Source organism: Ictidomys tridecemlineatus, chromosome X, assembly GCF_052094955.1.
Source record: "Ictidomys tridecemlineatus isolate mIctTri1 chromosome X, mIctTri1.hap1, whole genome shotgun sequence".
Lineage (NCBI taxonomy): Eukaryota > Metazoa > Chordata > Mammalia > Rodentia > Sciuridae > Ictidomys > Ictidomys tridecemlineatus.
This window is the reverse complement of record NC_135493.1, coordinates 2,055,670-2,082,933: the sequence shown is the minus strand read 5'-3', so window position 1 is coordinate 2,082,933 and position 27,264 is coordinate 2,055,670. Positions and strand designations below refer to the sequence as shown.

General features: G+C 50.5%; 1 protein-coding gene and 1 long non-coding RNA gene across 10 annotated transcripts in view; one reads left to right on the top strand and one right to left on the bottom strand.

Annotated features, from left to right (window-relative positions):
- Positions 1–22,540, top strand: part of Atp2b3 (ATPase plasma membrane Ca2+ transporting 3) — a 69,601-nt gene extending 47,061 nt beyond the window's left edge. For 3 of the 8 annotated variants that reach the window (XM_021720434.3, XM_078034076.1, XM_078034075.1), the window contains 4 exons: positions 1,345–1,452; positions 3,732–3,914; positions 8,609–8,695; positions 19,185–22,540. In XM_021720434.3, the coding sequence (XP_021576109.1) occupies positions 1,345–1,452; positions 3,732–3,914; positions 8,609–8,695; positions 19,185–19,505 (699 nt within the window). In that variant the 3' untranslated portion in view covers positions 19,506–22,540. Of the gene's footprint in view, positions 1–1,344; positions 1,453–3,731; positions 3,915–8,228; positions 8,549–8,608; positions 8,763–19,184 lie in introns of those variants that run through there. The other 5 variants (XM_021720438.3, XM_021720437.3, XM_078034078.1 and 2 more) reach the window with 3 other exon arrangements.
- LOC120890344 (uncharacterized) lies at positions 458–17,925 on the bottom strand. Of its 2 annotated transcripts, XR_005734535.2 has the most exons (3): positions 16,409–17,442; positions 13,978–14,075; positions 458–3,953 (listed from the first exon to the last, which is right to left on the bottom strand). It is a non-coding gene; the product is annotated as an uncharacterized LOC120890344 (long non-coding RNA). The 2 variants fall into 2 exon arrangements; XR_013431629.1 differs by lacking the exon at positions 13,978–14,075 and having other exon boundaries at positions 16,409–17,925.
- Positions 22,541–27,264: the final 4,724 nt, after the last annotated feature.

Here is a 27,264-nt window from a genome sequence, read left to right as displayed (position 1 = left end):
CCACATTTATTCTGTGCTGCTTTTGAGGGGTGGGGATAGAGGGCTTCAAGGCCCTAGGACTCCCCTGGGTCCTGGCTTTCCTGCCTCCAGGCACAAAACTAGTCTGGACCATCTTGGTTTTCCTCTTACCCATGACCTTACTGTGCCAGAGAGGGATTTAGTGGACCTGAATCAGAACTGACTTTTCTCACCTATGGCAGAAGTAGCCTTCCCTGACTCCCTTCCAGTCTGACATTCCTATTTCTGGCATCGAATTCCTTGGTGTGAGGCTACTGGAACTCCAGAAGGTTCTTTTGGAGATGCCAGCTGTGCCCAAAGTTGATGTACTGAATTTTACCTGCCACAGTGCAATGGACAAGTTGGACATCTCAGGTCCCCAGCAGGGGCTGAATGTTCTAAAATACACTGTCTTCAAGGAAAACTTGAGCTATAGTAAGGCTCACAAATTGGAAGATGGTTGCCATCAAAAGATGATTATCTTTTATTCATAATTATTCAGTGCTCACAGATCCCAAGCAGAAGGCATACCACACTACAGAGGCCATACCACAGAGGCCACTCAGAAGTGTCAGTCAGAAGGCAAAGGGAGAGAGAGCCATGGACAAAGACCTTTATTGTGGCTTCCCCAAGACAGAATGGGCAAAACAAGATCCACAGGCTTAGGACTGGCTGGTGTGAATCATTTTAGCCCACTCTGGGGCATGGGGGCTATCTGGGTTGTCAGACACTGCCCGGGGAGGGAGTTCAGGAATGGGCTCTGAATTGGTTGGTTTGTACTTCTTGAAGAGCTTGCCCCTGGGAATAGAAGCTTTCTGAGGTGGAGAGGGAGAAGGAGACAGGAAGCCAAATCAAAGTAACCTTCATGTTATGAGTTACCCAGCCCAAGGGCATCTGGCATGTGCATGTGGACTAGGTATTAAAGCATCAGTTCATGAAAGCTGGAAATGTGCTCAGCAGAGCTGAGCCTCATCCAGAAGCTGGAGTCAGTGGGTACATAGCCCCCAGAGAGGATGTGGGGGTGGTATGTAAAGCTACATGCTGGCCCATCGTGTAAACCTTGGCCCTGTAGTCAGCCAGTCTGTGAATTCACCTTCACACATTTGTTGAGGCAAAAAGGTAGGGAAAGAGCCCCAGCAAAGGAAAGTAAGGCCCTCTCCCAGGGTGCAGCTGGTCTGCCTGCAGGAGTCAACAGTCCTCTGACTCTGACCAGGATGGCCTGGCTCTCAAGAAAGGCCATCTTGGTAGGCAGGACAGGTCAAGGGCTGGGGTAGATGAAGGGCAGCTGGGATATGTGCCAGTGGTCCACTGCTGTTGGATCCACCCCTTCCCATCCCTCTTCTGCAGATTGTCATCGTCCAGTTTGGCGGGAAGCCCTTCAGCTGCTCCCCTCTGTCCACAGAGCAGTGGCTCTGGTGCCTGTTTGTTGGTGTTGGGGAGCTGGTCTGGGGACAGGTGAGTGTCTTCCTAGTCAGCTTTCTCACTCTTCCATTTGGCTCTGCTGATGGCACCAGTGATGCCAGCAGTCCAGGCTGGCCTAGGGCCCCACCGACCCAATTACCTGCTCCAGAGCCTCAGAGCTTATACCTGGGAAAGTACTTGCATGACATGTTCATGTGGGGAGCTTAGCACAATAGGCTCAGGCCTGTGACATACCATGACTAAGAGGCAAGGCCTCAAAGTGACGGCATCAGCAGCAAAGGATCATGGCTGGGATGTCCCAGGGCCCAGGAAACAACCCATTGTTCCATTTTCTGTGATAGTAACAAAAAATTGCCCCTTAAGCCTGGGTGGCTTGGGAGCTGGGGCATAGCTTGGTGGTAGAGTGCTTTCATAGCATGCATAAAGCACCGGGTTCCATCCCCAGAAAAACACACACACACACACAAAAAAAAAAAAAAAAAATTAACTGGGTGGCTTGGAAAATGCCACATATTTGAAATTAAACAATACCCTAATAATAATCTGCAGGGCAAAGAGAAGTTCTTGAGAAAACTTAGGAAGCATTTTGATCTGATGGAAAATGCGAGAACCACACAGTGATTAGATCAGGAAGACTCAGCCTGGGTGGCAAGAGTGAGCTCCTCCTGCCATGGATGCATAAGAGAACTCAGAAAGCATTTCTCTGGAGTTCCGGAACACTGGCACAGGAAGCTGAGTGCAGGATCCACCTCTCTCTGTGTCTTAGCTCAGGCTGCCATAACAGAATATCAAACAGACAGCTTAAATTACAGATGTTTATCTTCTCATAGCTCTGGGGGATGAAAGTCCAAGATCAAGGTTCCAGCCAATTCTGTTTCCAGTGAGGGTCTTTTCCTAGCTTGTGGCCAGCTGCTTTCTCACTGCATGCTCACAGGGCCAAGAGGAAAAAGCTGGAGATCTCTGGTATCATTTAATTTAATCTCCTTCCTCCAAGTATCACGTACTTGCAGGGGGTGGGGAGTGCAGTGGCTACGGATTCAACATATGAAGTTGGGGGACACAGTTTAGTCCATAGTGCTCTGTATTTTGTTTCTTGATCCACTGGCATCACCCCAAGCCAGCCAGAGGGGCTCCTGCAGTTGCTGCAGAGGCCAGACTGTTGGTACCTGGCATTAGTCCTCAGGGATGGCCTGCCCAATTCCTCCATCTTGTTTTTGGAATTCTCTTTCCATCTGCCACTGCAACTCTCTTCCCAGTCACACTTGGGCTTGGTCATCCTATGGAGTCCCTTGGCTTCCTATAGCCTGGATTCCATAAAGCCTAGATTCCACAGAGCCAGGACAGTGCCAGCACCTTTTTGATCTTTGAGCTCCCAGTTCCTGACACAGTGTCTGCTCTAGGCCTTTCCTAGGACAGGAGGTAACCAGCCTGAAACTTTGTCCCATAAGGCTATGCACCACTCTTTTTGTTCTTAACTGCTTTCAATGACAAAAAAAAATCATGTTAAAACCAATGGAAAGGAACCTCTATGAAAAGATCATCAAGTCCCCTCTCAGCCATGTTTAACAAAGTTCAGACACACAAGATGAACAGAGTAATCCACCATTCTCTGCCCAGACAGGGAAATAAAGCCAAGCCTTCCCTTCAGCCCTCCCTGGCTTTTCCTCTTCTTTCCCTTGCCAGTTGTCACCTCTCCCTCCCTGGATGAACCCTGATCTTGGCCCTTTTGTAGACTGAGCTTCCTCAGGAGATGCTGTCTCCAGGAGAGCCCAGATGTGAGCTTCCACGTGTCACTCCTTGGGAGTAGTATAACCAGCCACCATGAGGGACAGCATGTATGGGGTATTGTCAGCTAGGAAGCTCAGCTCTGGTATCTAGGGATTTTCTTTGGGGTCTGTCACATGGGCCTCACTCTCCAGCCCCTCTGTGTCTCAAGGTCCCCACTGTAAATTAAAACATTTGCATAGATTAGTGGGAAGCCAAGGCCTCCATGCACCACACTTCTTTCAGGCAGGATGCTCCAGGCTTCAAGATCCCTCCCAGGACCCATCTTTACTGCACAGCACTCTACAGATAGGCTTCTCTGACTACTCCTGGCCCTTTGGCAGGGACTCGATGGAGGAGTTGTCTGCCTGCAGGGAGGGGCAGTTTAGGAAACAAGGGTCTGCAGGCCCAGCGGGGGTGGCCTGAGACACCAGACCTCAGCCTATGTTGGTGGGAGGTGGAGCCTCTGGTCTCTTGCTGACTCCAGCAGAACCTGCTCTCATGGCCACCTCTGCTTGCTGTCTGTCCCTCGACTGTGGCCTCCACAGGTCATCGCCACCATCCCCACCAGCCAGCTCAAGTGCCTGAAGGAAGCTGGACATGGGCCTGGGAAAGATGAGATGACCGATGAGGAGCTGGCCGAGGGGGAAGAGGAGATAGACCATGCTGAGCGGGAACTGCGCAGGGGCCAGATCCTCTGGTTCCGGGGCCTCAACCGGATCCAGACGCAGGTAAACCGCCGTTTCTCTTGGCTCCTGTGGCTCTTCTCCCTTGAGAGGTTAGAAAGCAAGCAAGAAATAGAGTGAGTTAGTGGCCTGAGACCAATGGGGAAGCCACTAGGTCTTGCCCCCAAGCACACAGAGGCAGTTGCTAGGCTCCCCTTTACCATCCTAGGTGTGCTCATCACTGGCTGGGGCACTGAGATTGCCTCTCCCTGACACCTCCCTCAATGCCCAGGTGACCCCCCAGAGTGGTGCAGGTGCCAGCTAAAAGTGTGTGCTGGTGATCAGTGGCTGTGTCTCAGAGGCACCATCTGCTTTACTTGGTGGTGGCTGTCCCAGGTTGTGGACAAGTTGCTACTGTGCAAATGCTCATAGGTCAGGGCTGGTCAAGGCCAACACCATCAACTATAGCCCCTCTGAAGTCAGATGGGCACAACTGTAGTAGCCACTTGGGAAGGCTTCACAAGAGCCTGAGGGCTGAAACTACCCTGTTCTCTGTCTCTGTCTCTTCTTGGCCAGCCTTCCTGCCAGAATATTCCCTACTCACACACGGCCTCTCCACACAGTTCCCTTGCACACTCATGATCATACTGCATGCCACTCCCCAGAAACAGTTCTCCCTATGCTCTGCAAGGTCTCCTTCTGGATGCATTGTTACTGTTTCTCAGTCACCCTGTGGGATGCTGTTTGCCCTGCTGGCCCTGACACAGCTTGCTGTCCTATCTGTTCCTTGTTCTCTGTCAGCAATACACCTCCGGCTCAGCCTTGTACTGCCCCAGCCTTTCCATCCCACCAGGTCAGCCAGCCCCTGTCACACTGCAGCCTACTGGTCCAGCCTGACCCCCATAAATTCTCCATGGCCCACCCCTACCCTGCAAGCCTCCAAATAGCTCACCATCTCTTCCTCATGCAAGGCCCTGTCCACCTTGTCTCAGGTGAGAGTCCTACTGCCTCTAACATAGGCCCAGTTGCTTCTTCTCCTTGGGGTCCTACCCAGGACCACCCAGCTAATTCCCTCTTGGGGGTCTATTTGGGCAACTTCTTGGGGAACAAACTGAAGCCAAACCCCTCGTCGACAGTGTCTGCCTTCAACTTGTCTGTCAAACATGGTCAAGGGCTCATCCCCCATCTCTCTTTGGTGCCCTAGGTCTGGTATTCCCTCCCAGCACACATGGCTGCTCCCATACAACCCTCAGTGGTCTGATGATGGGGCCCAGCCTGGCCACACACTTCCAGTCTCCCACCTACTCCATTGGCTTTGCTCAGCTCAGGCTCTCTGGCACTACTCTCTGCACTACAGCCTGCAGAACCTCTCTCTGTTGTCCTGAAGGCCCCTGAACATGGCCTTCAAGCCCCTGCCTTTTGGCATTTCCCTCCTCCTCTCCATGCCCCATGAGTCTGTTTGTCTTGCCAACATACATCCTCTCCTTCCCCGTGCCGCTGTGCATCCCTGCTTGCTGCTGCACCCCACCCCCGATTCTTCCATCTTCATGCTGCAAAAGCCAGCTCAGAGGCCACCTAAGCCTTGCGAAGCTTCCTCACATTCTATCTCCCGCCACTTCAGACCATCCATGCAACCAACCCAGAGCACTAGTCTAGGTACATCCAAATACCCTAGAGAACTTTCCAGAGCTAGATTCCCCAAGCCCACCCCTATGTAATAGGATTCTGCAGGGCTCAGTGAGGTGGCACCAAAGAAGTCCATGTTGAAAGAGTTCCCCAAGGGCCTGAGGGGTTTCTCCAGCTGGAACCTATCCCAGCTTGGCCAGGAAAGGACTTCTAGGTCTGCATCTGGTAGTGTCACCTCAGCCCAGAAGAATGGGAGCAGCCATTGGAGCCATGGCCTGAGTCTCCTCTCCCAAATGGGAATGCTAATGCCTCAAGCACAGTGCCTGAGACAGGCCAGGAATGCAGCACAGAGAGTTTTTTCTTATTCCTTGCAATGTAGATTTATGTGCTAAATTTAAAACATACCAAAGTTAGAAAACAGCCCTCACATCCTCTCCAGTGCCCATGTGGCCACTCAACTGTGCCATCTAGGAGACTGTGGTTATGAGTTCTCAGGACACCCTGCCCTGTTCTGGCCCAGGCAGGCGCTTATCTGTCATACTTCAGTTCCAATGCAGATTGCAGAGCTGGCCTGAGCTAGGGAGGGGTACAGCAGGACCTGGCTCCTCATTGGCTCATTTCCCTGATGTTAGCTTTTCTACCAGCTGAGACAGCAGCCCTGCCCTCATATGAGGTGTCAGTGGTAGCCTGGCCACCTGTGTGTGTGTGTGTTGTATCTTTGTGTGCTTGTGGGTTCCTGGACCTGCCACTGCCACCTGGTTACCAGCAATGGGTCCCATCACTTGGAGTCTTGGCAGTCCATGCCATTCTGACTAAATGGTTGTCTGTGCCCATATAGATGCTTTACAAGTGAGGAAATGGGGCCCCAAGGGAAGAACCTGGCCCAAGGTCACCGATTGAGAGCCAGGTCTGGCCAGGGCCCAAGCCTCTGTGCCTTCCCCCCCAACACACTTTATTCGGTTTAATAAAGTCACTCTCATTCCTCCATGAGCTCTTGACACCTGTGGCTTTTCGATTTGGCTTTGTCATGTCAAATTCACCATGCCTCTAAAGAATGCTTATTTCAGCTCAGTTGTTTAAGAACATCTTCTCCCTTTGACGCAAAATACATGCTTGAAAAACAGAAATGAAGCCGGGGAGAGGCCCCACAGATTATGTGTAAACCCCAAACCAAGAAAAAGAGTTTCTAGGCAGCCAACCCCAGATTTCTGGATTTTGTGAACCACAGAATTGTTCCCCAGGTTTCAGAGGCCTGCACAACTTTTTCTGTTGCTAAGTAACCTGCTACCTGCTCTCACACCTGTTTCATACTAACATATCAATATCCCAGATGGTAGAGTGTCATTGCAGAATAAAAGGAAGTCCTTCAAATCCAGAGCATGGAGCTTTTTGAATGTTCATGATATGATCTGTTGTTTTGTTTTTTTTTTTTTGCATTCCATTATAAAACAATGAGAAGCAGCAGCAACAACTAAGCCTTGTTCCTGGCCTGGTGCTTGGGCTTCCTGTGGTAGTGGTGGGGTGATGATGCCAGTATCTTCAATGATGCGGTTATCCTTTGGGGACACCGTATGGAGCCAGGAAAAGCCAATGTGAATTTGAGAAAGAAGGGCATGTTTCCTGTCCCTCTTCAGTTTTGCTGCAGAAACAGTCCTCTCTTGAGAGAGACCTGTCTCTATAGCCTAGAAACATTTAAATCCGAGAGGAGACCCCCACAAGAGATCCCGACGCCATCTCATCGATCATCTGCCTTCCATGTGCTGATTCACTGCGTGGTGCCACCCACCATGCGCGCAGTACACGTTCCTCACGGCTGCAGTCACAGCTCTGAGTTTCCCTTTCTCCCAAGGGAGCCAGCGGGTTGTGCTGTGTGAAAGGGGCTCTGGGTAGGTGGAGTCGAGGGGTGATGAGTCTTTTCTGCAGTGCGTCCAAGGTTGAAATGGCATCCATCTGCATTTTGGTTGGGGAATTCTGAACACTCAAGCTGCCTTCCTCTGAGAAGCCCTGGCCCGAGTCAGATGCTCAGTCAAATCTGGTGGCCACTAATGGCCACTGCATAGCCTCTGCAGGGATTGAGGGTGGGCGGCTCCCTTTCATTGGCCTAGAGCAGGTAGCAAGGGTGCTTTGGGCTCCAGAAATGCATGCTGGCTTTGCTGCTCATGTCATCCGGTAAACTACATGGTACTTTCCAGAAATCAGATCCACCCTCCAAGGCCAAAGATTCTCCCCAGTGAGGTCATTCCCAAACAGGTGGCCATGACTGTGCTAGGCTTCTGGTCTCCCAGAGTCTGGGCATGTGGTCTTTCAGTGGGGGGACACTTGATGTGGCCAATCAGCTGAAGTCCCTTGCACTGCTTATGTCTGATCCACCCTAAGCCCCAACTCAATAAATAAAAGTCCCAGGCAAAGACAGGGTTGGAGGTCATCCTGTGGGGTGTATCCACATTGCTCTCCTATAGGTCTCACTTTCCACAGACCCACTTCCCTTTCAACTTCTGGAAGCTTCAGGGTGGAGACAAAGTAGAAGCCATGCCATCTTTGCTTCCCAATCCTCCTATCCTAGGAGGCTGTGGGTCTGTGGGAATTGAGTCATGACAAGACCAAGTGTGTGCTTTGGGAAATGCCTTCCTCCTCCGTCTAAATCCATTCTTCTGCTTGAGGGTGCTAGTTACCTGGATGAGCTGCAGAAGCTAGGGTGATGCCCCCACCCAGTGGAGAGGCCTCTTCCTAATGGGAGCATGTCATGTCCCTCAGGTGTGTTGGGGCGGAAAGAAAGGTTGAGAACTGCCGAAGTAGGATAACAAAGTATTGGCAGACACAGGTACTGACTGATGAGTGGCTTGCAATGAGCATATCGTGATTGCAAATGACTACTTCCAAAATGTTTGCAGTGTGCCCTATCTGTAACCTGTCCCTCCCAATCTGATGACCACTAATCATTTGCCCAGCAAACCCTCTCTTTGTCATGGCCTGGTCAAAAGCATCAGCAGCTCCCAATGAGTGGGGCTGACCTAGCTGAGGCTTTGCTGTCACGATATGTCCCCAGTGTGGCCCCTGTCCTCGCCCAGCCCCACCCCCTGCGGTAGCCTGGACCGCAGTACAAGCCAACCTTTATTTCGTTTTCTCTCCCACAGATGGAGGTAGTGAGTACCTTCAAGAGAAGCGGGTCATTTCAGGGTGCTGTGCGCCGGCGGTCTTCGGTCCTCAGCCAGCTCCATGACGTAACCAATCTTTCTACCCCTACTCACGTAACTCTCTCTGCCGCCAAGCCCACCAGCGCTGCTGGCAGTGAGTCTTGACTTCCCTTTTCTCTCATAAATGGCATCTCGGGGGAAGATAAAGCCTCCCCAACTCTGCCTTCTCTTTTTTCCAGTCTTGCACTTCTGCTCACCGTGGCTTTTCCGTTCCTTCTTTACTGCCCTGTCCAGTCCTTCCCGCCAGGCGGTGTGTCTCTCCAAAGCCATATTCTCTTATGAAATGTGCCGAAGCCATGGCACTGCCGGGCCTTCCGTCCTTTGCTTTGTTTGATTTTTTGGTTTGTGTTTAGTGCTCCTTCTGCCATTGGTTTTCTTTTCTTGACCTTATCTGTATGTGCCGATGGTTCTTCATGAACTTGGGCCTCTTCCAATAGTGTCTGACACCAGGCTGAGGCCTGGCTCCATGTTCTGTGGGGAGTTTCAGGGAAGTATGTGTCTCAGGGCCAACCTCCTGGGGCTGGAGTAGGAGGTAAGTGCCGCCATGTGGCACCATTTGCAGCAGAAGAACTCAGCCCACCTCCTGGTGGACTAAAGCAGTCATGTCCAGCATTCTCCTGGAGGTGGCTTTCAAAGAATGCCACTATCGCCTGTCCCCAGGCAGGCTCAACGGTGGTGATGTGCTCCTTTGTAGGTGGCACCTGCCCTGTGTGGCCAGACCCAAGCCAACAGACATTAGAGGTGTTTGGAGAACTGGAGCTCAGAGGCCAGGAAGACACGGAGGGAACCACATTTCCATTGTTCCCAAAGCACCTTCACTCTCTCCAAACAGGCCCCAGGAGTGGAAGGTCTTAACCCACTGGTCCATGCTCGCTCCTCCTTCTTCCAAGAAGCCAGGAGAAATCAATTCCCTTCGGTACATTTCAGTGAAAAGGTCCATTGTGTTGCTCACATTTTAGAGAACCCAGGGGCCATCCTAAGTAGGTAGAAACTTCCATAATCACTCACATTTTTTACAAAGACAAAGGAAAGGCCACTAGACTGCTGAACCTGCTACCCTGGTTCACCCAACAGGAGAGACCACGGGAACCACGTGAGGTCCCCCATTCCCACCCAGGCAGCCTGCTACTTGTAACAAACTCAGGAAATTTCAAAACCAAACAGTAAGCCTTCAAACTATGATCCCACAGCCCCTGACGGGATGGTTGAATGCTACCTCTTCCTTGCCTTCCAGGGAAGCCCCGCAGCTCCCACGCAGACGCGAGTCCTTAACTATGCCTTTTTCTCATCACAGACTCTTCGAGTTTCTTTTTGCTTGATTTCTTTCTTTTCTTTTTTTTAGGAACCCGTGAGAGGTCCCCGGTGGGGGGCACCCTCCTCTTGCTTAAGCTGTCCTTTAGGGCCACCCTGGGGAACAGTACAGGCGTGCGTGCACACACACCCCTTCTCCAAACCACAGGCCACATACCCCTCCAGTTTGTTGATACGCCCACTGGACCACCCACCTGGGTCAAAAATATTGGCTGAAGCCCATCACCCTTGAGTTGGAAAGCAGCCAGCACTCCTGGCACACACAGTCAGGGGCCCCAAAGGGCCTCAACTCCACCCCACCCAAAGAGGCCATCAGCAGTCTCTGCCAAGTCAGTTAAGGACAGAAATGATGTGTGGTCTCCCAAGCACACTTTGACCAGGGCCCAGGTGGGCAACTGCACCTTCCTTCCTGGGATGTGAGGGGCAAAGGTGGGTGCAAGTGTCCCCAAAGGACACATGTAGATCTGCCCTGTCCTTTCCTTCCCATTGACTTCCTACATATTTTCCTTTGCCTTCTCTGCATTTCCTGTCTGTCTGTCCATCTGCCCACATGTCGACTTGGGGGGGAAGGCAGCTGGCAGAGCCCTACTCCACACAGCCCTCACACATTCTCCACAGCTCTGGCCTTGTCCCAACCCAGGGCCAGCCCAGTCTCTGTGGACCCCCTCACCTACCTCCAGTCTCCGGAGTGAGGCATGCTGTCTCTTCCCTTCCTCTGAATTCCTCCCACTTCCTACCTGGGGGCAGCCTCTCTCTCTCTTCTTCCTTGGCTCTCAGCACCTTGCTTCTTTCCTTTCTTCCATGAACATCTGTCCCCCTCCTTCCCATCTCTGGAGCCCAGCAGTGCCCGGTAAGTACAGTGGGAGAGATGCCACCCTCCCGCTGTTCACAAGCTATTCCAGGGGGGGACCCAAGCAGTGGCAGCAAGGGTTGGGCGGCAGGGCCTTCCAAGGAGGGTATTGGTATGAAGAAACAGGGGTCCCAAAGTCCCAACTGACAAAGGCTGGCCTAGAAATCTCAGCCCCGTTGAGCAGCAGCACCTCAAAAAGGACTGTGAAGGAAGATGCTGGCTCAGACACCTAGCAACTCCAAGGGGGAAGCTTCTGGAAGCTACCGACTAAAACCACTTCCTGCCATCATCACCTGTGGCAGACTGGTTTAGAACTCAGAACCTAACCCCCACCCTGACTTACAAGGACCCCAGGAAATCACTGAGCCCAGCACGTTCATCTTACAAATCAGGAGAAGGCAGGTGCCCGCAAGGGCCAGGACCTACTCAGGGTCCCTTAGGCTGCCAGGCCTGGTAGAGAGGGGACTAGCCCCAGCCCCCCTTCTGTCCTTAGAACTTTCCAGAGGACCAGAGCTGCTCAGAAGGAAAGCAGGCCAAAGGCCATGACAGAGCTCCCCTAGACAAGAGGCAGCATTGTACAAGGTGTTATGGTCACAGGCTGAAAGTTTCCATAAGTCACACAGTTTCCAAAGGAAAACCATGGCTCCATACATGAGGAATTCCTACCCGCTTCACATGCTCCAGGCAGGTCTTCCTTTTAGCCCCGCAAGGAGTCAGGACTGTGCCTGCAGCTCTCAGAGCACTGGAGGGGCCTGAAGTTCAAAGTCCTTCCCACTAAGGACCCTCAGGCTCTCCAAGGAGAAGGGACACACCCTGTGCCCTCAGGGCCAATGAAAGAAGTGGCCAGAGGATGTCCTCCAAACCAGAGGGTAACCGGGATCCTGGGGGCTTAGTACACCTCCCCACCCTTTCTAGCCTCCCACACCACATGACTGCACACGCCTCTGTTCTCACTCAAAGGATTGTCCAAATACACCACTGTCACATCATATTACAAATGATGTGATCTGCTGACTCCTAGCTATGACCTGTGACTCCTAGCTCCAGCATAGCTTCTGTAGCTTCCTCCCAGCTGACAGCCACTCCTCCTCCCAGCCCAAGGTGGAGTGTGGAGTGTCTTTCCCTCCACTGCTGCCACCTCATTTCACATTACCTGGGCCATGACCCTGAGACCAGCTCATTGGGGTGGCTTAGGAAATTAGGGGGCTGTGAAATCCTGTTCCCAGTTGGGGTATCAGTCCCACCTCCAACTGTGCACTCACAAGCTAATGCAGTGGGAAGCCCAGCATCTCTTTTCCAATTGGTGTCAATATCCCCAAAGTGTGGCTGGAGATGGTATATTGAAGTAAGCCCAGGGCACTGTAATCTGCCTTGTGGTACGAACAGGTGGCTGTGGGATCTTTGGGACAGCAAAGCCAGGTCCTGGTACTAACAAAGCCTCTCTGTGGGCTCTGTAGCCAAGGATCCTTTTCCTTTGCTTTCCATGGCAACAAGTAGACACATCTCGGCCTCCCTGCAGCCACATCCAAAGTCTGTTCTGTAGCACCTCACGCTGATGGTCCTTCCATTCCTACTGATAGCCAAGTCCATTCCATCCTTCCTGCAGCAATGCTGGGCCTCTATACTTGAACTGTCACTATTGTAGTAGTTCAGGAGTTGGCTCCTGACTTGGTCCAGCAAAGGGACAGGGCTGGTCAGTGGGTTTGGTCCCATGTAGACAGAGAAGCTTACTCTGGGCATTTAGTTCTGATTTGCCAAGTGGAAACAGATCACATCAATTGCTTTCTTTTTCTTTTGCAACATGAAAACCCTTTTTCCCGTTGGGTCAAACTGGGCTAGATAAGCTGCCACTGCTTCACTTGGACATACTTCTCCAGAACCCATGGAAGCATGTTCATCTCACACTCATAGTCCCATGGTGGAAGGAACTGGCAAAGAAAAAATAGTCTTGCTTTCTGGAATTTATTGTCAGGAAGTTAACTGATGTTAAGCCAAATCTCCCCACTTGGGTTTCTGTGAATAGTATACTGAAATTTTTTCTTAGCTATCTGACATTGTGCATACTGCCTCCACAGTGGGAAATAATCAGGCCCCCAATGGGATCCTTTCCCTGCCCCACACCTCTCTGGAACCCCAGGCCCTACCACAGTGGAACAACCCTGCAGGCAATTCCTAAAGCACACACCAGAACCAACCTAGGGAAAACCCTGGAAGCCCTCATGAGCTCATGAGATTTTTTTTGAGGCCTTGCAGCTGGATGCAGCTGGTAAAAGAGGCAAGGGCTTCCTTCCAGTTCCTCATAATCTGACTACCTGAAAAGCCTGGGCTCAACTGTTGATTTCAGGAGCACAATCCTGGGATTTCATGGTCCTGGTCTTATGTGTGCATAGGAAGGGAGGCAGTTTTCACAAAACTCACCAGCAACATACAGAAAGCCATATCTTTAGTTTCTGGTGTGATTGCTTGGTGAAATGGCCAACTTTGGAGTTTGTATTTTCGTTTTCCTGATTCAAGCACACAACCCCTCCACAGGGAAGAAAGGGACCTTCCCCTTGCTGTTGCTGTTCCCCCAACACAGAGAAGTGAGGCCAAAGCTCAACTTTTCTAAATTTCCAGGCTTCTCATTTCCCAGATGGCAAGGCAGCTGACAAGTCCTTGCTTTCCAACAAGATTCTGGACTAATGGTTGGTACAGCAGTAGAAAGGCAGGGGAGGAGTTCAGTCAGAAAAATCTGAGCTCCATGAGCCTTAGAGGCTGACACCAAGCAGCACCTCAGCAGCTCAAGGAATTAGAAGAGGCGAGAAGGCATCACGCAGTTTCTGTTGTTACTGTCGTCACTGTGGTTTGGAGGCCTTTGCTTTTATTTCTCTTCTTTTCATTTTCTTTTCCATTCTTTTCAATGGGGTGGGCATTCCCTCAGTCCCTTGCCTGTCTAGTCCCTCGCTTTCTCTGCTTCTGCATCCCTGCTCCACCCCACCCACCCTCACATCACAAACCCCAGCACTTGAAGGCCTAAGCAAGTTGTGCCCTAAGTGGGGTGCCTCCACACTGAGCATCCACCAATGGGATTGCATGCTTCCCTTATGCTGCAGCTTAGGGGGGCTGTGGGGGGCTTGGTCTGCAGCATCACAGCCTGGGTAAGGCTCACCTCATTCATCCAGGTCAGCTGCCCACCAAGCTCCACAAGCCCTGTTGTCTAAGGCACACAGAGGCACTGGAGTCTCCCCTGGGCAGATGATCCCAAGCCTCAGAAGGAAAGAGCAGAGAGGAGAGGCATGAGAAGTGCTCTTCTGGGTCCCAGGTCATCTGGGACAGCCTCTGCGAGAATGGTTATTTCAGCTGGGTTCTGTCTGGAGGAAGAACAGTCTAGGGCAGGAGTCACAAATCAGCAGGGGTAGGGGCTTCTGCTGGAGTGCTCTGGAGCAGCTCCAGCTAGCTAGTTATGGCAAAGTGTGGGAACAGCCTCAGGTAGGGGGAGCCAGGGGCCAGTGGGGTGAGTCCCAGACATTGTGCACCTGCTCACTGAGCCCCTGCTGGGTGCAGGCACTTTGCTGGGTGTTGGGGCCATCACAGAAGGCTACAAATCCCTCTCCCAGGGGACTTATGCTCCAGTGGAAGGAGACAGGAGAGACAATGTGGGGGGCATGTTTGAAGGGGGAATGGGCAAGGGAGTAAGGGAAACCAAAGTGGGTGCAGGGGTGCTGAAGAGGCAGGAGGGGCATCCTGAGTCTTACTGAGGAAGAGCCGTCCTGGCAGAAGGAAGAGTCAGTGCAAAGACCCTAAGGAAGGAATGTGCTAGAAGCTGAAGGGCGTAAAGGGTAACAGAAAAAGCAAGTCTGAAGCAGTGCTGGGGCAGGACTTCTCTCCTTCCTCTGCCGGAAACACAGCTTTGGGAGGCTTTGCATTGATGGAGGCTTCCAGTGGAAAGGATTTCTCGGACTGCTCTGCTGACGATAGACTATGGGGGTCAAGGGTGGCAGCAGGGAGATGAGGGAGGGGACCCTACAACAGCCAGTGTGTACCTGGTGTGGTGGTGGCTGCAGCGGTAGTGGAGGGGTGTGAAGTTGCATTCTGGATGTCATTTGGAGGGAGCAGTAGAATTGGTGAGGGCTGGGCCTGGAGCTTTGGGGTCAATTAAGTTTGAGACTTGGCTTAAATATCCATGTCTGAAACTGCAGAGAAAACAGTGGTTGGCAGACAGATGGATGGGAGGCCACAAGGGGATGACAGGGAATGGTCAGGGGAAGGGGGCTGGCAAACAGGCTGAAAAGGAGCTGAGGGGAGGAGCATCATTGAGTACCCTGCTGTGTGGGTGACTGCTGGGGCATGGGAGGAAATAAAGCATCAACCTTCTCAGGGCTACTGGCTATAACTGGGCATGGAAAAATGGGGCAGTAACTGGAAGGGACTGCAGGAATGAGAGGGAACAAGTGACCTAGACAAGGGCAGCAGAGTTGGCAAGAGTGACAGCCCACCTTACCCCCCTCTGCATTCCCAGAAGCCTCAGCCCTGACCCTAGGACTCATCTTTCCTGGAGTCTGTTTTATTTATTTTCTTTAAAGGTTATTCTTTAGAAAAATGGACTTTGGGGAGTAGATGACTGTGGGATGAATTCTCCACTCAAAGTGAAGATCCAGGCCTGACCTATCACCTTCTAGAATGTTTAGAGTCAAATGGGGAGTGGCAGGATTTGACTCAGTAGCCAGAGAGTGCCTGAAAATGCCATCTGCAAAAGAGATAGTGCAGGTGACCATAGGGTCATCACACCTTAGTTAGGAGCCATGAGACAGGCGCTGAGGAAAGATCAATCCCCAGGCAGACAAGGTCTCTGACCACGGGGCTTGTGAGTTCCCAGGGGCCTTGGAACCCCAGGTGGGACATGGAGGCAGCAGTGGAGGTGGAGAGGGGTTTGATGTGAAAGACATTTCATGTAAGTAGGGCCCACCAGGCTGCTGAGACAGTGGGGTGGGGATCAAGGTGCCTCTAAGCTTTGGCAGGAAGAGGGCAAGGAGCAATGGGGTAGAGATGAGACAGGAGACATCCAAGGAGAGGCTCCAAGGAGCCTGTGAGGGTGCCAAAGTCTGGTAATCGGGATGAATGTCCCTGATGCAGGTATACAAGTGGACATGGTGCAGATGGCATTGATGGTGTCCAGATGGTCTGACAGGCTGTAGACAGCACTACCAGCCTTGAAGGTGGCAAGGTTCCTTTGGGAGGAATAGAGATAAGCTAAGGAACGTGCAGGAAGCCAGGCAAGAACCTAAGAAGAAGCCAGTGCAAGCCAAGGTACAGGGGCAAGGCTTGGGCCATGCCTTTGCCAGGAACACTGAATTCCATGCCAAGTGGAGGAAGTCTGGGGCCGTGGGCTGTCCATGAGCACCTGAGTGCAAGCTCAGTCCCCAAGAGGGGCCTGTCTTAGAAACACTCATTAGTTTTCACTAAAACAATTTCCCAGGAATGGCTTGCACCCTCCAGCTTAGGGTCCCCTAGAACACCAGCATAAAACCAATAAAAAGCCATTTTTAGAAGCCCCAGATTTGAGTGCAGGGAAAAGAGGACCTGGACAAAAAGTGACTCACCATCAGCTGTAAGACTCATGATGACTTGAGCCTGCTTTGAACACAACAGCAGAATGTTAGAGCAGGGTGGCCCTCTCATTCCAGGACAGATCTCTCGTTCACACCTGTGCTCCCCAAGTGTTGGCTAAGAAAGTACTCCACTGGGCTGTGGCAGTAGGAAGCAAACACGGCAGATTACTCCCAAGAGGAGCACCCTGGACAATCTGTTAGGGCCAGAGCAGCCATCGCTATAGAAGCGGAAGCAGCAGGCAAGGACTGTCCTGTGGCCTTGGCCGCCCTTTGTGGGGGAGGGCTTTGGAGTTCAGCCAGGTGCAATGAGACCTGTGGATAGGTTTGAGCAGGGGCCTGGCCTGATCATATGACCCAGATCCAAATAAGGCCTCCTGCTCAGCAAGGAAAAGGGTGTTGCCAAGATCATGGGTGCATTGCTGGCGAACTTACTAAGCACATCCCCAGGATCAAGGGCACCAGTGTTCAGCTTTTTCTCTTTTCCGTGACTTAATAGGTGTGGCTGGTAGCTGGAGAAGGTAATGTCCTGAGCATCAACACTCCAGTCCTGCACCAGAAATCCTAACTAACAAGGAAATATCTAAATTGGCTATAAAAAGTAAATTATAATCTTTTTATTAACAATGTCAAATGGGCCTCAATTTCTGTGATACCCCTATTTCAGAAACCAGTCTGGGATAAAGACCTGAGAGAGAATGGCTGACCATCTGCAATCTGGCAGATGTGGCTTCACCAAGTCCAGAGAAAATCCTCACTGGATTTCAACAGGGAGTTAGAAAACTCCCGTTTTATGGAACATTTTGGCTCCAGTTTTTTTTGCACTGCCAAGGCTCCAAGGTCTGCCTCCTTTAAACTGATTTAAGAGCTCTGTGCTTGCCCTGGCTGAGCTATAGGCCCCAAGGTCCAGACTCTGGGGGCTGAAAGGGACTCATTGTAGTCAGGGTGATTCATTGTCTAAACTAGGGACTGGCCAACTGTTCAGAGAGTAAATATATTTAGCTTTTGGGGCCAGGTCTCTGTCGCAACTACACAACCCTGCTCTTGTAGCTTGACAGAAGCTGTGGACAGAACATAGATGAATGCCCATGGCCACTTGCCAATAAAAACTTATTTATAACCCTAGCAGAGTTCTGGGGTTAACCCTCTGACTGTAGTTTGCTGACACCTTATCTAAAGCAAGAAAACCAAATTCTAGGACCTTGAACTTGGAAATGACATTAAGAACTTATAATATGTCCACTCCCTCACATAGGAAGGAGCTAACTGGGGCCAGGCAGACCCCAGTGTCCTACCTAGCAGGACAGCACTCTTTCCACTGCCCCCATAGAAGAGCGGCTGGACTGGCTTTGCTTATGTTGGCTTGTACAAGGCCTGACAGAAGCCTACCTATCAACTTCTGGCTTCTAGAAGCTGGAGGGAGACTAGCCTGGGAATCCAGCAAGGGATCAAAGACAGGCAGTGGTCCTGTGGCTCATAAAACTGATGAGACTTGAGTCCATTGTAAGTAAAGATAGAGAGGTCAGAAGAGGGAGAAGCTAATTGTCAGAGCAGAGTCCTGCAGGAGATGCAAGGGGCTTTGCTGAGGGCTGAGGGCTCCAGTGGCTGGCTATGACAAAGTCCAAGGATGTCTGCATGGAAGAGTGAGGAGGAGGAGGAAGAGGGAAGAGTGTGAGAGAGGTTGGAGGAGAAGGTGGCAGTAGATTGCAAAGGACTGCTGGTGGTCCCAAGCATGCAATCAAACCCAATCAGATACATCTAGCTGCTGCATGGAGCTGTGAGGAGACCACAAGGACCTCTGTAGTAGATGGGGAAGCCTGGACAGGGGTGGGTGATATATTGCAAATCAAAAGTGTGGCCATTTTCACTCTTGGCCCCAGATTGGGGACTGACAGGCTCTCAGGCCTGGAGCTCTGATGAGGGGCCTATGCCACAGTCCCTGGTTCTAGTCAGATGGGCCCCAGCTCTGTGGCCAGGGTGGGGAGATATGGACAGAGGAGCAGGGAGAGGCCAAAGCTCTGGGGAACCCTAGGACAGAAAAGGGAGCAGTAGAGGATGTGGGGCCAGAACAGCTGGTAAGGTAAAAGAAGGTCAACAGGAACAGTGTCGGGGAAGTTTCCAGAAACAAACAGGAGGTCAGCTGTGTTGAGTGTCCCTGAGGGATCAATTAAGATTAAGATACAGAAGTGGCTGCTGGACTTAGCAGCAGGGATTGCAGTGACCAGATGTGACTGGGCATGGTGGATCTTGGCTGCAGCCACAGGAGTCACTGTGATGGAGGTGAGGGAAGCTTATGAGGGAGAACCATTCCAGAAAGGCCAGCAAAGCACATAGGCTGGGATCTCTCTCTTATCAGAAAGTATTTAATTCTTTCAGGTAAGACACAGTAGAGAGCCCACTCTCCAGAAGTCTCCCTTTTAAAAATCATTCTTTACTACCAAATTGAAATTCAGACTGGACAGACCCTAGGAACCACCTAAACTAGTCCTGCTCCTAGATCAAGAGCAAAGTGTTCTAGAACATCTGCCCAGGTCAGCCATGTTTCCTGCATGGAGATCACTTAAGACCAAGGCCCAGACCTGCAAGCCCTTTCCACAATGCCAGCCCCATTCTGTGTCAGCCCCCCCCCATGGATGAACATTTATCATGTGATGACCCCCAGCCATTGATGTGGGCAGAACTTGGCAGCACCAGCCAGCCATTAATTGTTTCCTTTCCTTTCCCCCCTCCTTGCTCCCACCTCTGCCTTTCCCTCCACCTCCCACTCCAGATCCGGGTGGTGAAAGCCTTCCGTAGCTCACTCTATGAAGGCCTGGAGAAACCGGAATCCAAGAGCTCCATCCACAACTTCATGGCAACGCCCGAGTTTCTGATCAATGACTACACCCACAACATCCCGCTCATCGATGACACAGATGTGGACGAGAACGAGGAGCGCCTGCGAGCACCCCCACCCCCGGCCCCCAACCAGAACAACAACGCCATAGACAGCGGCATCTACCTGGCCACGCATGTCACCAAGTCAGCTACCTCTTCAGCATTCTCTTCCAGGCCCGGGAGCCCGCTCCACAGCGTGGAGACGTCCCTCTAACCAGAACTTCTCTCGGCACATGCACACTTGGACTCACATGCAGTCACACGCACACAGTCACGCACACACACACGGGGAGGGGGGGAGCCCACACACCTGCCAAAGAGGGAAACGACTAAGGTGGCTGAAGAATATTCTTGTAAGAAGCCAAATCCATCCAGTAAGGTGCAGTCCGTCAGGCCTTCCATCTGGGACAGAGGAAGAGGAGAAGGAGGGAGTAGATGGGCAAGTGGAGGAGGAGGGGGAAGGTTCTTCACCCAGATGGGAAGAAGGAGAAAGGAAAGAGCAAGAACAGCTGTGCTCCCCACTTTTTTTCTACCAATCCTTTTTTAAAGAACACTACAATTTCACCATGTGTTCGCCATTTTGGCTGTGAGGTGGGGGCAGGGGCTGGTTTTGGTTTATTGGGAGCTTCATTGCACCCACCAGCAAGCAATCAGATCTGCATACCCTCACCAAAAAAGGCCAGCGCTCTGCAGGGTCAGGAAGGGTGCCACTGCCCAGACAGGCCACCGGAGGGAGCCGCCTGCAAGTGTACCTGCAACTGCAAAGCAACTCATTCTGAGTACACTAGACCCATCTGCAGTCCCTGCGTGTGCTTGTGCGTACATATGTATGTGTGTGTCTATATGCATATACATATATATGACAAGATGCATATCTAAAGAATAAGGAACTATTGGCATGATATTTCCATTCCTCTTATTAAGCATTTTCCTTTTGAAATTTCATTACTGAATGTAGCAAGGTTTTTTTCAGGGAACTAGGCTGCAAGAATATGTTCTCAGTTAATATCTTTTCTTCCCTAACTCCTGGCCCCTCAGGACCCCACCCCCACCCCACTGCTTCTCCTTCCTAGCCCTGCCGAGATTCCCAAGGAGGAAGTCTGGGGAGGGATGCTCGAGGCCTGGAGGCCTTACAATTGGAACATTTGCACTTTGAGACCCCTGCCTATAGAGGAGAAAAACCTTTCAATGGGATTTTTTATTTAAAAGGAAAATACCAAAGTATTGATGAGAATGGCCCCCCTCCAGTAGGTGGAAGGGGAATTTTTGTTTTGGCTTCCTTTGGTTTTGATTCCAATTCCAAATCCTTCATTCTGGCTGATGGTTTTCTTTGTCTAACTCCTACTTCAAGAGCATGAAGCACTGTGTGTGAGCTGTGGGTTCTACAGCCCCTGACCCGTCTAACCCAATGGGTGGACCCAGAGTCCTTGGGAGAAGCCCTGGAAGAGCAGAGAGTGATGGCCCCCAATGCAAGACCAGAGTCCAACAGAAAACAACTGAAGAAGAGGGATCATCAAAACCTAAGAAGCTGGGCTGGAGGTATGGCTCAGTGGCAGAGCGCTGGCCTAGCATGACGAGACCCAGCACCAAACCAAACAAAAAAACTCAAGAAGCTGACTTGAGGGAAACCATCCAGACCCCATCACCCTTGACACCACTGCCTGGGCTCCCACTCTGTGTTTTGGCAAATGCCAGGAAGCACTCACTGGCCCGCCTCAGTGTCTCAGTGTCTGCTGCAGCACGAGTAGTGCCCCCCTGCCAGAGCACTCTCCCAACCCTGGTCTTCTCATCCAAAAGATAAACATAACCCACAAAGGCATGGATTTGTGTCGCTGCCACTTCCGGCAACATTAGAGAAGCAAAGCCTCTTGGAGCAATGGCATTTTGTCAGTGTTGCTGTCAGTCTCATCATGCCAGTGATTCAACTGGGGCCATAGTGGTTGAACAAGGGGCAGGCAGGGCTCGGGACCATCCAGGCAGGCAGGGCTGGTCAGCAGGCCAGGAGAGCTGGGCCTGGGGTTCCTGAGATGGGTTCCCCAAGCGTCTCTCCTGGCAAATGCAGGCACCCAGCACACCAAGCCTCGTATTCCCCTAAAGAGCGATAACCCAAGAGGAAAATGCAGGGAACGCAGGAGTGAGAGGCTCCTGATGTCTGGGACAGATGCGCCCCTTTCCCATGGAAGGCCAAGTGTGGACACCCACAGTGACACCAGTGAAATGGGCAGCACTTTACCCATGAGGTTCCTTTACCTTCTGAACTCACGGGTGTCACCCATCACAGGGAGGTAACTGGGGTCTCACCACAGACCCCACATAAGCCTATTGCTTAGGGCTCAGCATCCAGGACACAGGTGGAAGCCAAGGGGTGTACAATGAGAATAAGTGGAGCTCCCCAGGGAGCTGGGCCTGTCACACCCCCATCCTGTACTGGAAGCCTAGTGGTGGCCTTGCCTCACCTCCCCAGCATCCATGCAAATCCAAAAGAAAACATGCTCTGCCCCAGCATTCACATTAACGCCATGTCACCCCTGAGCAGGAGTAGTCAAATCTCGGGCAAAAGAATTTCAGTTAGAAGAGCAAATCCCACTTTCCAATGCCAGCTGCGGATACCTTAAAGCCATCCCTTTTTTCTAAAGGGCACATTGAGAATGTTACTCATTTGTAAATTGTTCCCTGATGTCCTTGTTCAAACCACCACAACAAAAAAGGGCAACTCAATTTGTTGAGGGTCTTTGTGTTCTTCAACAAGAAATAAAATTTGAAGTGTTTTGGTTGAAGAAGGTCAGCTGTATATGGCCACACTCATGGGCTTCTTTTCATCCTCTGTTGTAGACACATTGGTAGAGCAAATGGCCACTATATATTAAAAAGCAAACCCTCACTGCTGCTGTGTAAAGTTGCCTGATGTAAATGTTGACTGTGTGGTCCCTTGGTTGCCTTTGCGCTGGGCTGTGGGGTTCAGGAAAGGGGCACTGTGAGCTTGCATCTTTTGCTCTGATTCTTGTACAGTCTTCAGGCTGAGGGAAGCCCCTCTTTCTAAAGCATTATATTATATGGAATGGCTTGGTCAACTGTGTTCAGTTAATAAATATGTTTTACATTTTTATCTGCCTGTTATAAAGATAAACAAAAATATCTTAATGAGGAAGACCACAGATGCATAATAATTTTATGTCTGTAGTGGAATTTTCCTAATTTAAAGAATAGACCAAAATTTCTGTGTATAAAAAAAATGAAAGGCTCCTACAATCCTGGTCTGGGCAACGTGTGTGATTTATTATTTGCTAAATTCTCTCTCAGCGGAAGCAGAGATATGTTCAAGCAACTGGGCCAGAGCGGAAGCTACAGGTGTGGCATCTCTCCCCAGGTAAGCTTGCTATCCTGTGGGGTCCTTGTCAAGAAGCAGCCGGTCCACCTATGGGATGAGAGATGTTCTACCTGTGGGAACTTCCAACTGGCTTGACCATCTTGACTTCTTTTCTAGTTCTAGGGATAGAACCCAGGGTCTCATACATGCTATGTGAGTGCTCTGCCACTGAGCCATACCCCAGCCCTTAAACCATTTTTTAAGCACACAGGTCACTGGCTTTGAGCACTTCCATAGTATTGTGTAAACATCCACCATCCATCTCCACACCTGTTCATCTTCCCTCACATCATCAAACAAGTCCCAATTCCTCCTCCCCAGCCTCCAGCACCCACCGTCCTATTGTTTGTCTATGAATTTGGCTATAAGACTCTCATCTAAAGCCTCTCGTGGAAGTAGAATCATACAATATTTGCCCTTTTGTGACTGGCTCATTTCACTGAGCATCATGTTCTCAAGGGTCATCCATGTTGAAGCATGTGTCAGAATTCCCTTCCTTTTCAAGGCTAGATAATAGTCCAATGTATGGACAGACCACATTTTATTTATCCATTCATGGATGGACACTTAAGTTGCTTCAAGCTTTTGAGCATTATAAATAATGCTGTTGTGGAACTGGGTATACACATTACTCTCCTAGACCTTGCTTTCCATTCTATTTGCAGCAGCTGTGCCATTTTACATTCCCATCACAGTGCACAAGGATTCCAGTCATAGACTTCCTCTTTACCCAGAAGCCATGAAAGGAAAGTCCTCATTTCACTCATGCATTTACTCCACATGCCTCATTCCTGCGCTCCTCAACTCCCTCTGAATACCCGTGCACATGGACATCTGTGCTTCATAGTGTTCTCTTTAGGCCAGGAAGAGTCAGGCAGACAGTTCTATAACCCACAATTCCAAGTCAGCACTGTAGCAACAGTGCTAAGACTCCCTTATCCCATTTCGCTATGTTTCTATTTCCCAGCTCCACACATCTCCGTTTTAGACTTGGCAGCACCAGAGGACACATTTTGCAGGGCAGCAGCCAAGAAAAGAGAAAAAATGGCTTCCAAGCTCCCTCCAACCACCAGAGTCTGTGTTTCTGCAGCAGGCAAAAAGACAAATAGCAGAACACCCTTGTTTTATTGCTATGCAAGTACATATTGAACCATGCAGATAAGAAAGTCTAGATTGGCCAAACTCCATATCAAGACAGCTGGCACCATCTGGACAGACATACCCCTCCCCAAAGAATTGGGAATTTGTGTCTGACTTCTCTTTCCCACAGGTTTCCATGGGGAAAACTCGGTACTTAGCCAAATGGCTTGGGGCAAGAAAGCACTTCTGCAAAGGAGCCCTGAGGGTCTGGGGGAGGGCTGCCTGAAGTGTCTTGGGGCTGCCGTAGCCAATTTTCTACAAACTGGGTGGCAAGGAAAAAAACAGAAATGTATCCTGTCACAGTTCTAGAAGCCTGATGTCCAAGGTCAAAGTGTTGGCAAGGCCAAGCTCCTTCTGCGGGCTCTCAGGGACAATCTGTTCCAGACCTTTCGCCTAGCTTCTGGTATTGCCAGCAATACTGGGTGTTCCTTGGCTGGTAGAGGCATCATTCCAACCTCTGCCTATGTCTTCATGTGGACTTATCTCTTCTAAGGATACCAGTCCTCGGATTAGTGCCCACTCTAATGACCTCATCTTAATTTCATTACATATGCAAAGACCCTATTTCTAAATAAGGTCAGATTCCTGAATTTCAGGTGTGGGACATGGACAGGTTTTTTGAGGGACACAATTCAGTGAGTCATAGCCAGGAAGGAAAAGATGGGCCAAGTCCTTACCAACACTTGGTTGCCCTCCTCCTCTTTCCACTGGATTTATAGGTCAAGTAAGACTCAGCCATTGATCACTTTACAGTAATTAAGATATACTCTACAAAAAGAAAACTCCTAGAAGCTTCAGATTCTAGAATATTTTATCTGAATCTCTCATTGCCGGCCTTTTGAAACCCAAAATAGAGGAAATAGAAGGCTGTGCATCTTTAATCTCTATTATTATTATTATTTTTTGCAAAAGCCTTGGTAATAGGAAAAATAAGCAAACAATTACTTTAATTTTACCATGCCTAGAAAAAGGCCTCATGTACTGGGCATGGTAGTGCATGCCTGTAAACCCAGCCACTAGGAAGGCCGAGACAGGAAGATAGCAAATTGGAGGCTAGCCTGGGCAACTTAGCAAAACTCTGTCTCAAAAAAAAAAAAAAAAAAAAAGAAAGAAAGAAAGAAAGAAAAAGGCCTGAACCACACTGTCCCACCAGCACTGACAGACACTAGCTGAATATCATTTCAGGAAAAACAGACAGGCAAAGTGACAAGCACTGAGCTGATGTGACCAGTAGCACCAATCAAGGCCAGCATGTCCCCAGAGCAGTATAATGGACACACAAGCTATGGAAAAGGCATTTTCTTTCTTTCCTTCCTTCTCCCTTCCTTCCTTCTTCTTTCTTTCTATACTGGGGATTGAACCCAGGGGCATTCTACCACTGAGCTACACCCCAGCCCTTTGCATTTTTTGAGACAGGGTCTCACTAACTTGCTGAGGCCAGACTTGAACTTGTGATCCTCCTGCCTCAGCCTCCGAAATTGCTAGGATTACAGGTGTGCACAACCTTGCCTGGCTTCTTTTTTAAAATTTTGACACAGGGTCTTACTAAATTACTTAGGGTCTTGTTAAATTTCTTAGGCTGGCCTTGAACTTGAGATCCTCCTGCCTTAGCCTCCCAAGCTGCTGGGATTACAGATGTCCACTGCCACATCCAGCAATAGGTGGAACAAGCAAATACAATAGGAAACAGATTATTTGCTACAGCCTCAATTTACAGAATGGAAACTGGGAATTTCAGGTGTGGGACATGGACAGGTTTTTTTGAGGGACACAATTTAGTGAGTTCCACAGAGAGAGAGGAACTTGCTAATACTCAATTATTATGAAAGAAAATATGAAGTATTTTGAGGCTGAGCACTCCTGGTGCAGTGTGGTACTCTCAGCTGGGGGTGGGAGGATGCTCCCCCATCTTTCGAGGAGCTTAATTCAATCATCAGCTTCCTCATGATATTCCCTGGGGAAGGACTGAGAAGAGGGGAGAAGGACTGGAACAGAAGTAGAGAGAGCTTTCTAGGGGGTCTGGATATGCCCCATCATCTAGCCCTCTCAGTCCATAGGGGAGGGCTAGACCTTCAGAGAGGCTTTTAATTCCTTGGGATCCCCTCAAGTTTTGGACTCCATCAAGGCAGCCTGGGCCTATACTTTTGATGTGTCTGTGAGGCCCATATAAGTCAGCAATAAATATTGGCCAAGGGCAGTGCACCATCAATGGACAGGCAAGGTGCTTGGCAAATAGAAGGCAGAAAGGACAGTCTGGAGCCCTGGTCTATCCTTGAAGGTTTGCCACCTGGGCTGTCCTCCTCCCCTCAGTGCTCAGAACCCCTGCCCTGGGCCCTGGGTCTAGGCTATTGCTGCTACCTTCCAGGGGCTCTAGTCACACTGGACAGATGCAGAAATTACACAGTGGAAAAGGGTATTCTAGGGACAGCAGAGCCCAGAGGAAGTACCACCAGACCCGTCTGGAGCAACCTCTCATCCAAGTCTAAAGACTAAGGAAAAACAAAAAATACATGAAGGCAAAGGGCAGGGGCAACAAAGGAAGCCAACTGCAAAGAGCCCAGCATCTTAAGAAGCCAGGGTGCAATGAGAAAAGGAGAGATGGGGATGAGGATGCAACTTTGGAGGTCACTGTCCAGGACACGTGGCCAGAGTCCTGGGCAGCCAGCAGAGGCAGTGGGTTTCAGTGTGCATACCTCCTCTCCCCTTTTCTGGCTCACCTGAAAAGCTGCCTGTGCCTCCCAAACAGGTCAATGGTACATCTCTAAATTGGTGGCAGATGGATCTTCTTCCATTCTGACAGAAGTACAGGACTCCTGTCAGGCTCATCATTGTTAGCACACCCAGAAGGAAAGTTAGAGGCCTCACCCTCTCACACATGCCTCTTGAGGCTCTCTCGGCACAAGGCTTGGTGACAAAGGAGGCCACATTTGTATTTGAAAGAAACCAGAAAGATTGCCTCAAAAGCCTGTGTGGTGAGCAACTACACTGTGCCCCAAAGGACTCAGGAGAGTTGTTCCTTAGCAATTTCCTCTTCTACACTAAAAGATGGGCAAGGAGTTTCGCCTGCTTTCTTAGCTGAGATGGTACAAAGCAGCTGCTCCATAAACATTGTAGCTTGACCACTTGGTCTCAAACAGACGCCAGGTCAGCCCACTGGGGAGGGCTGTGACATTTGCTCAGCTTCCTCACTGAGGACAGATAACATGGTTACTCTGTAAAGCTAAGCAAGTTCCTTGGCTGACCTACCACTACTATGCAACCATTCCCTTTGCCTCCCACCAGGGATGAGTACAGCCCAGCTAACAGGAAGCTCTCACCTGGAGCCCCATGTATGACTCCAGGCATTCCTAGGGCTTAGACGCCTGTGGGTACCAGATCCTATTCCCCTATGGTAACACTTGGCAAATGTGGGGAAGCAGCCACCACGTGCTCAACATGCATCCAGCCCCATGGGGGACTGCGGGAG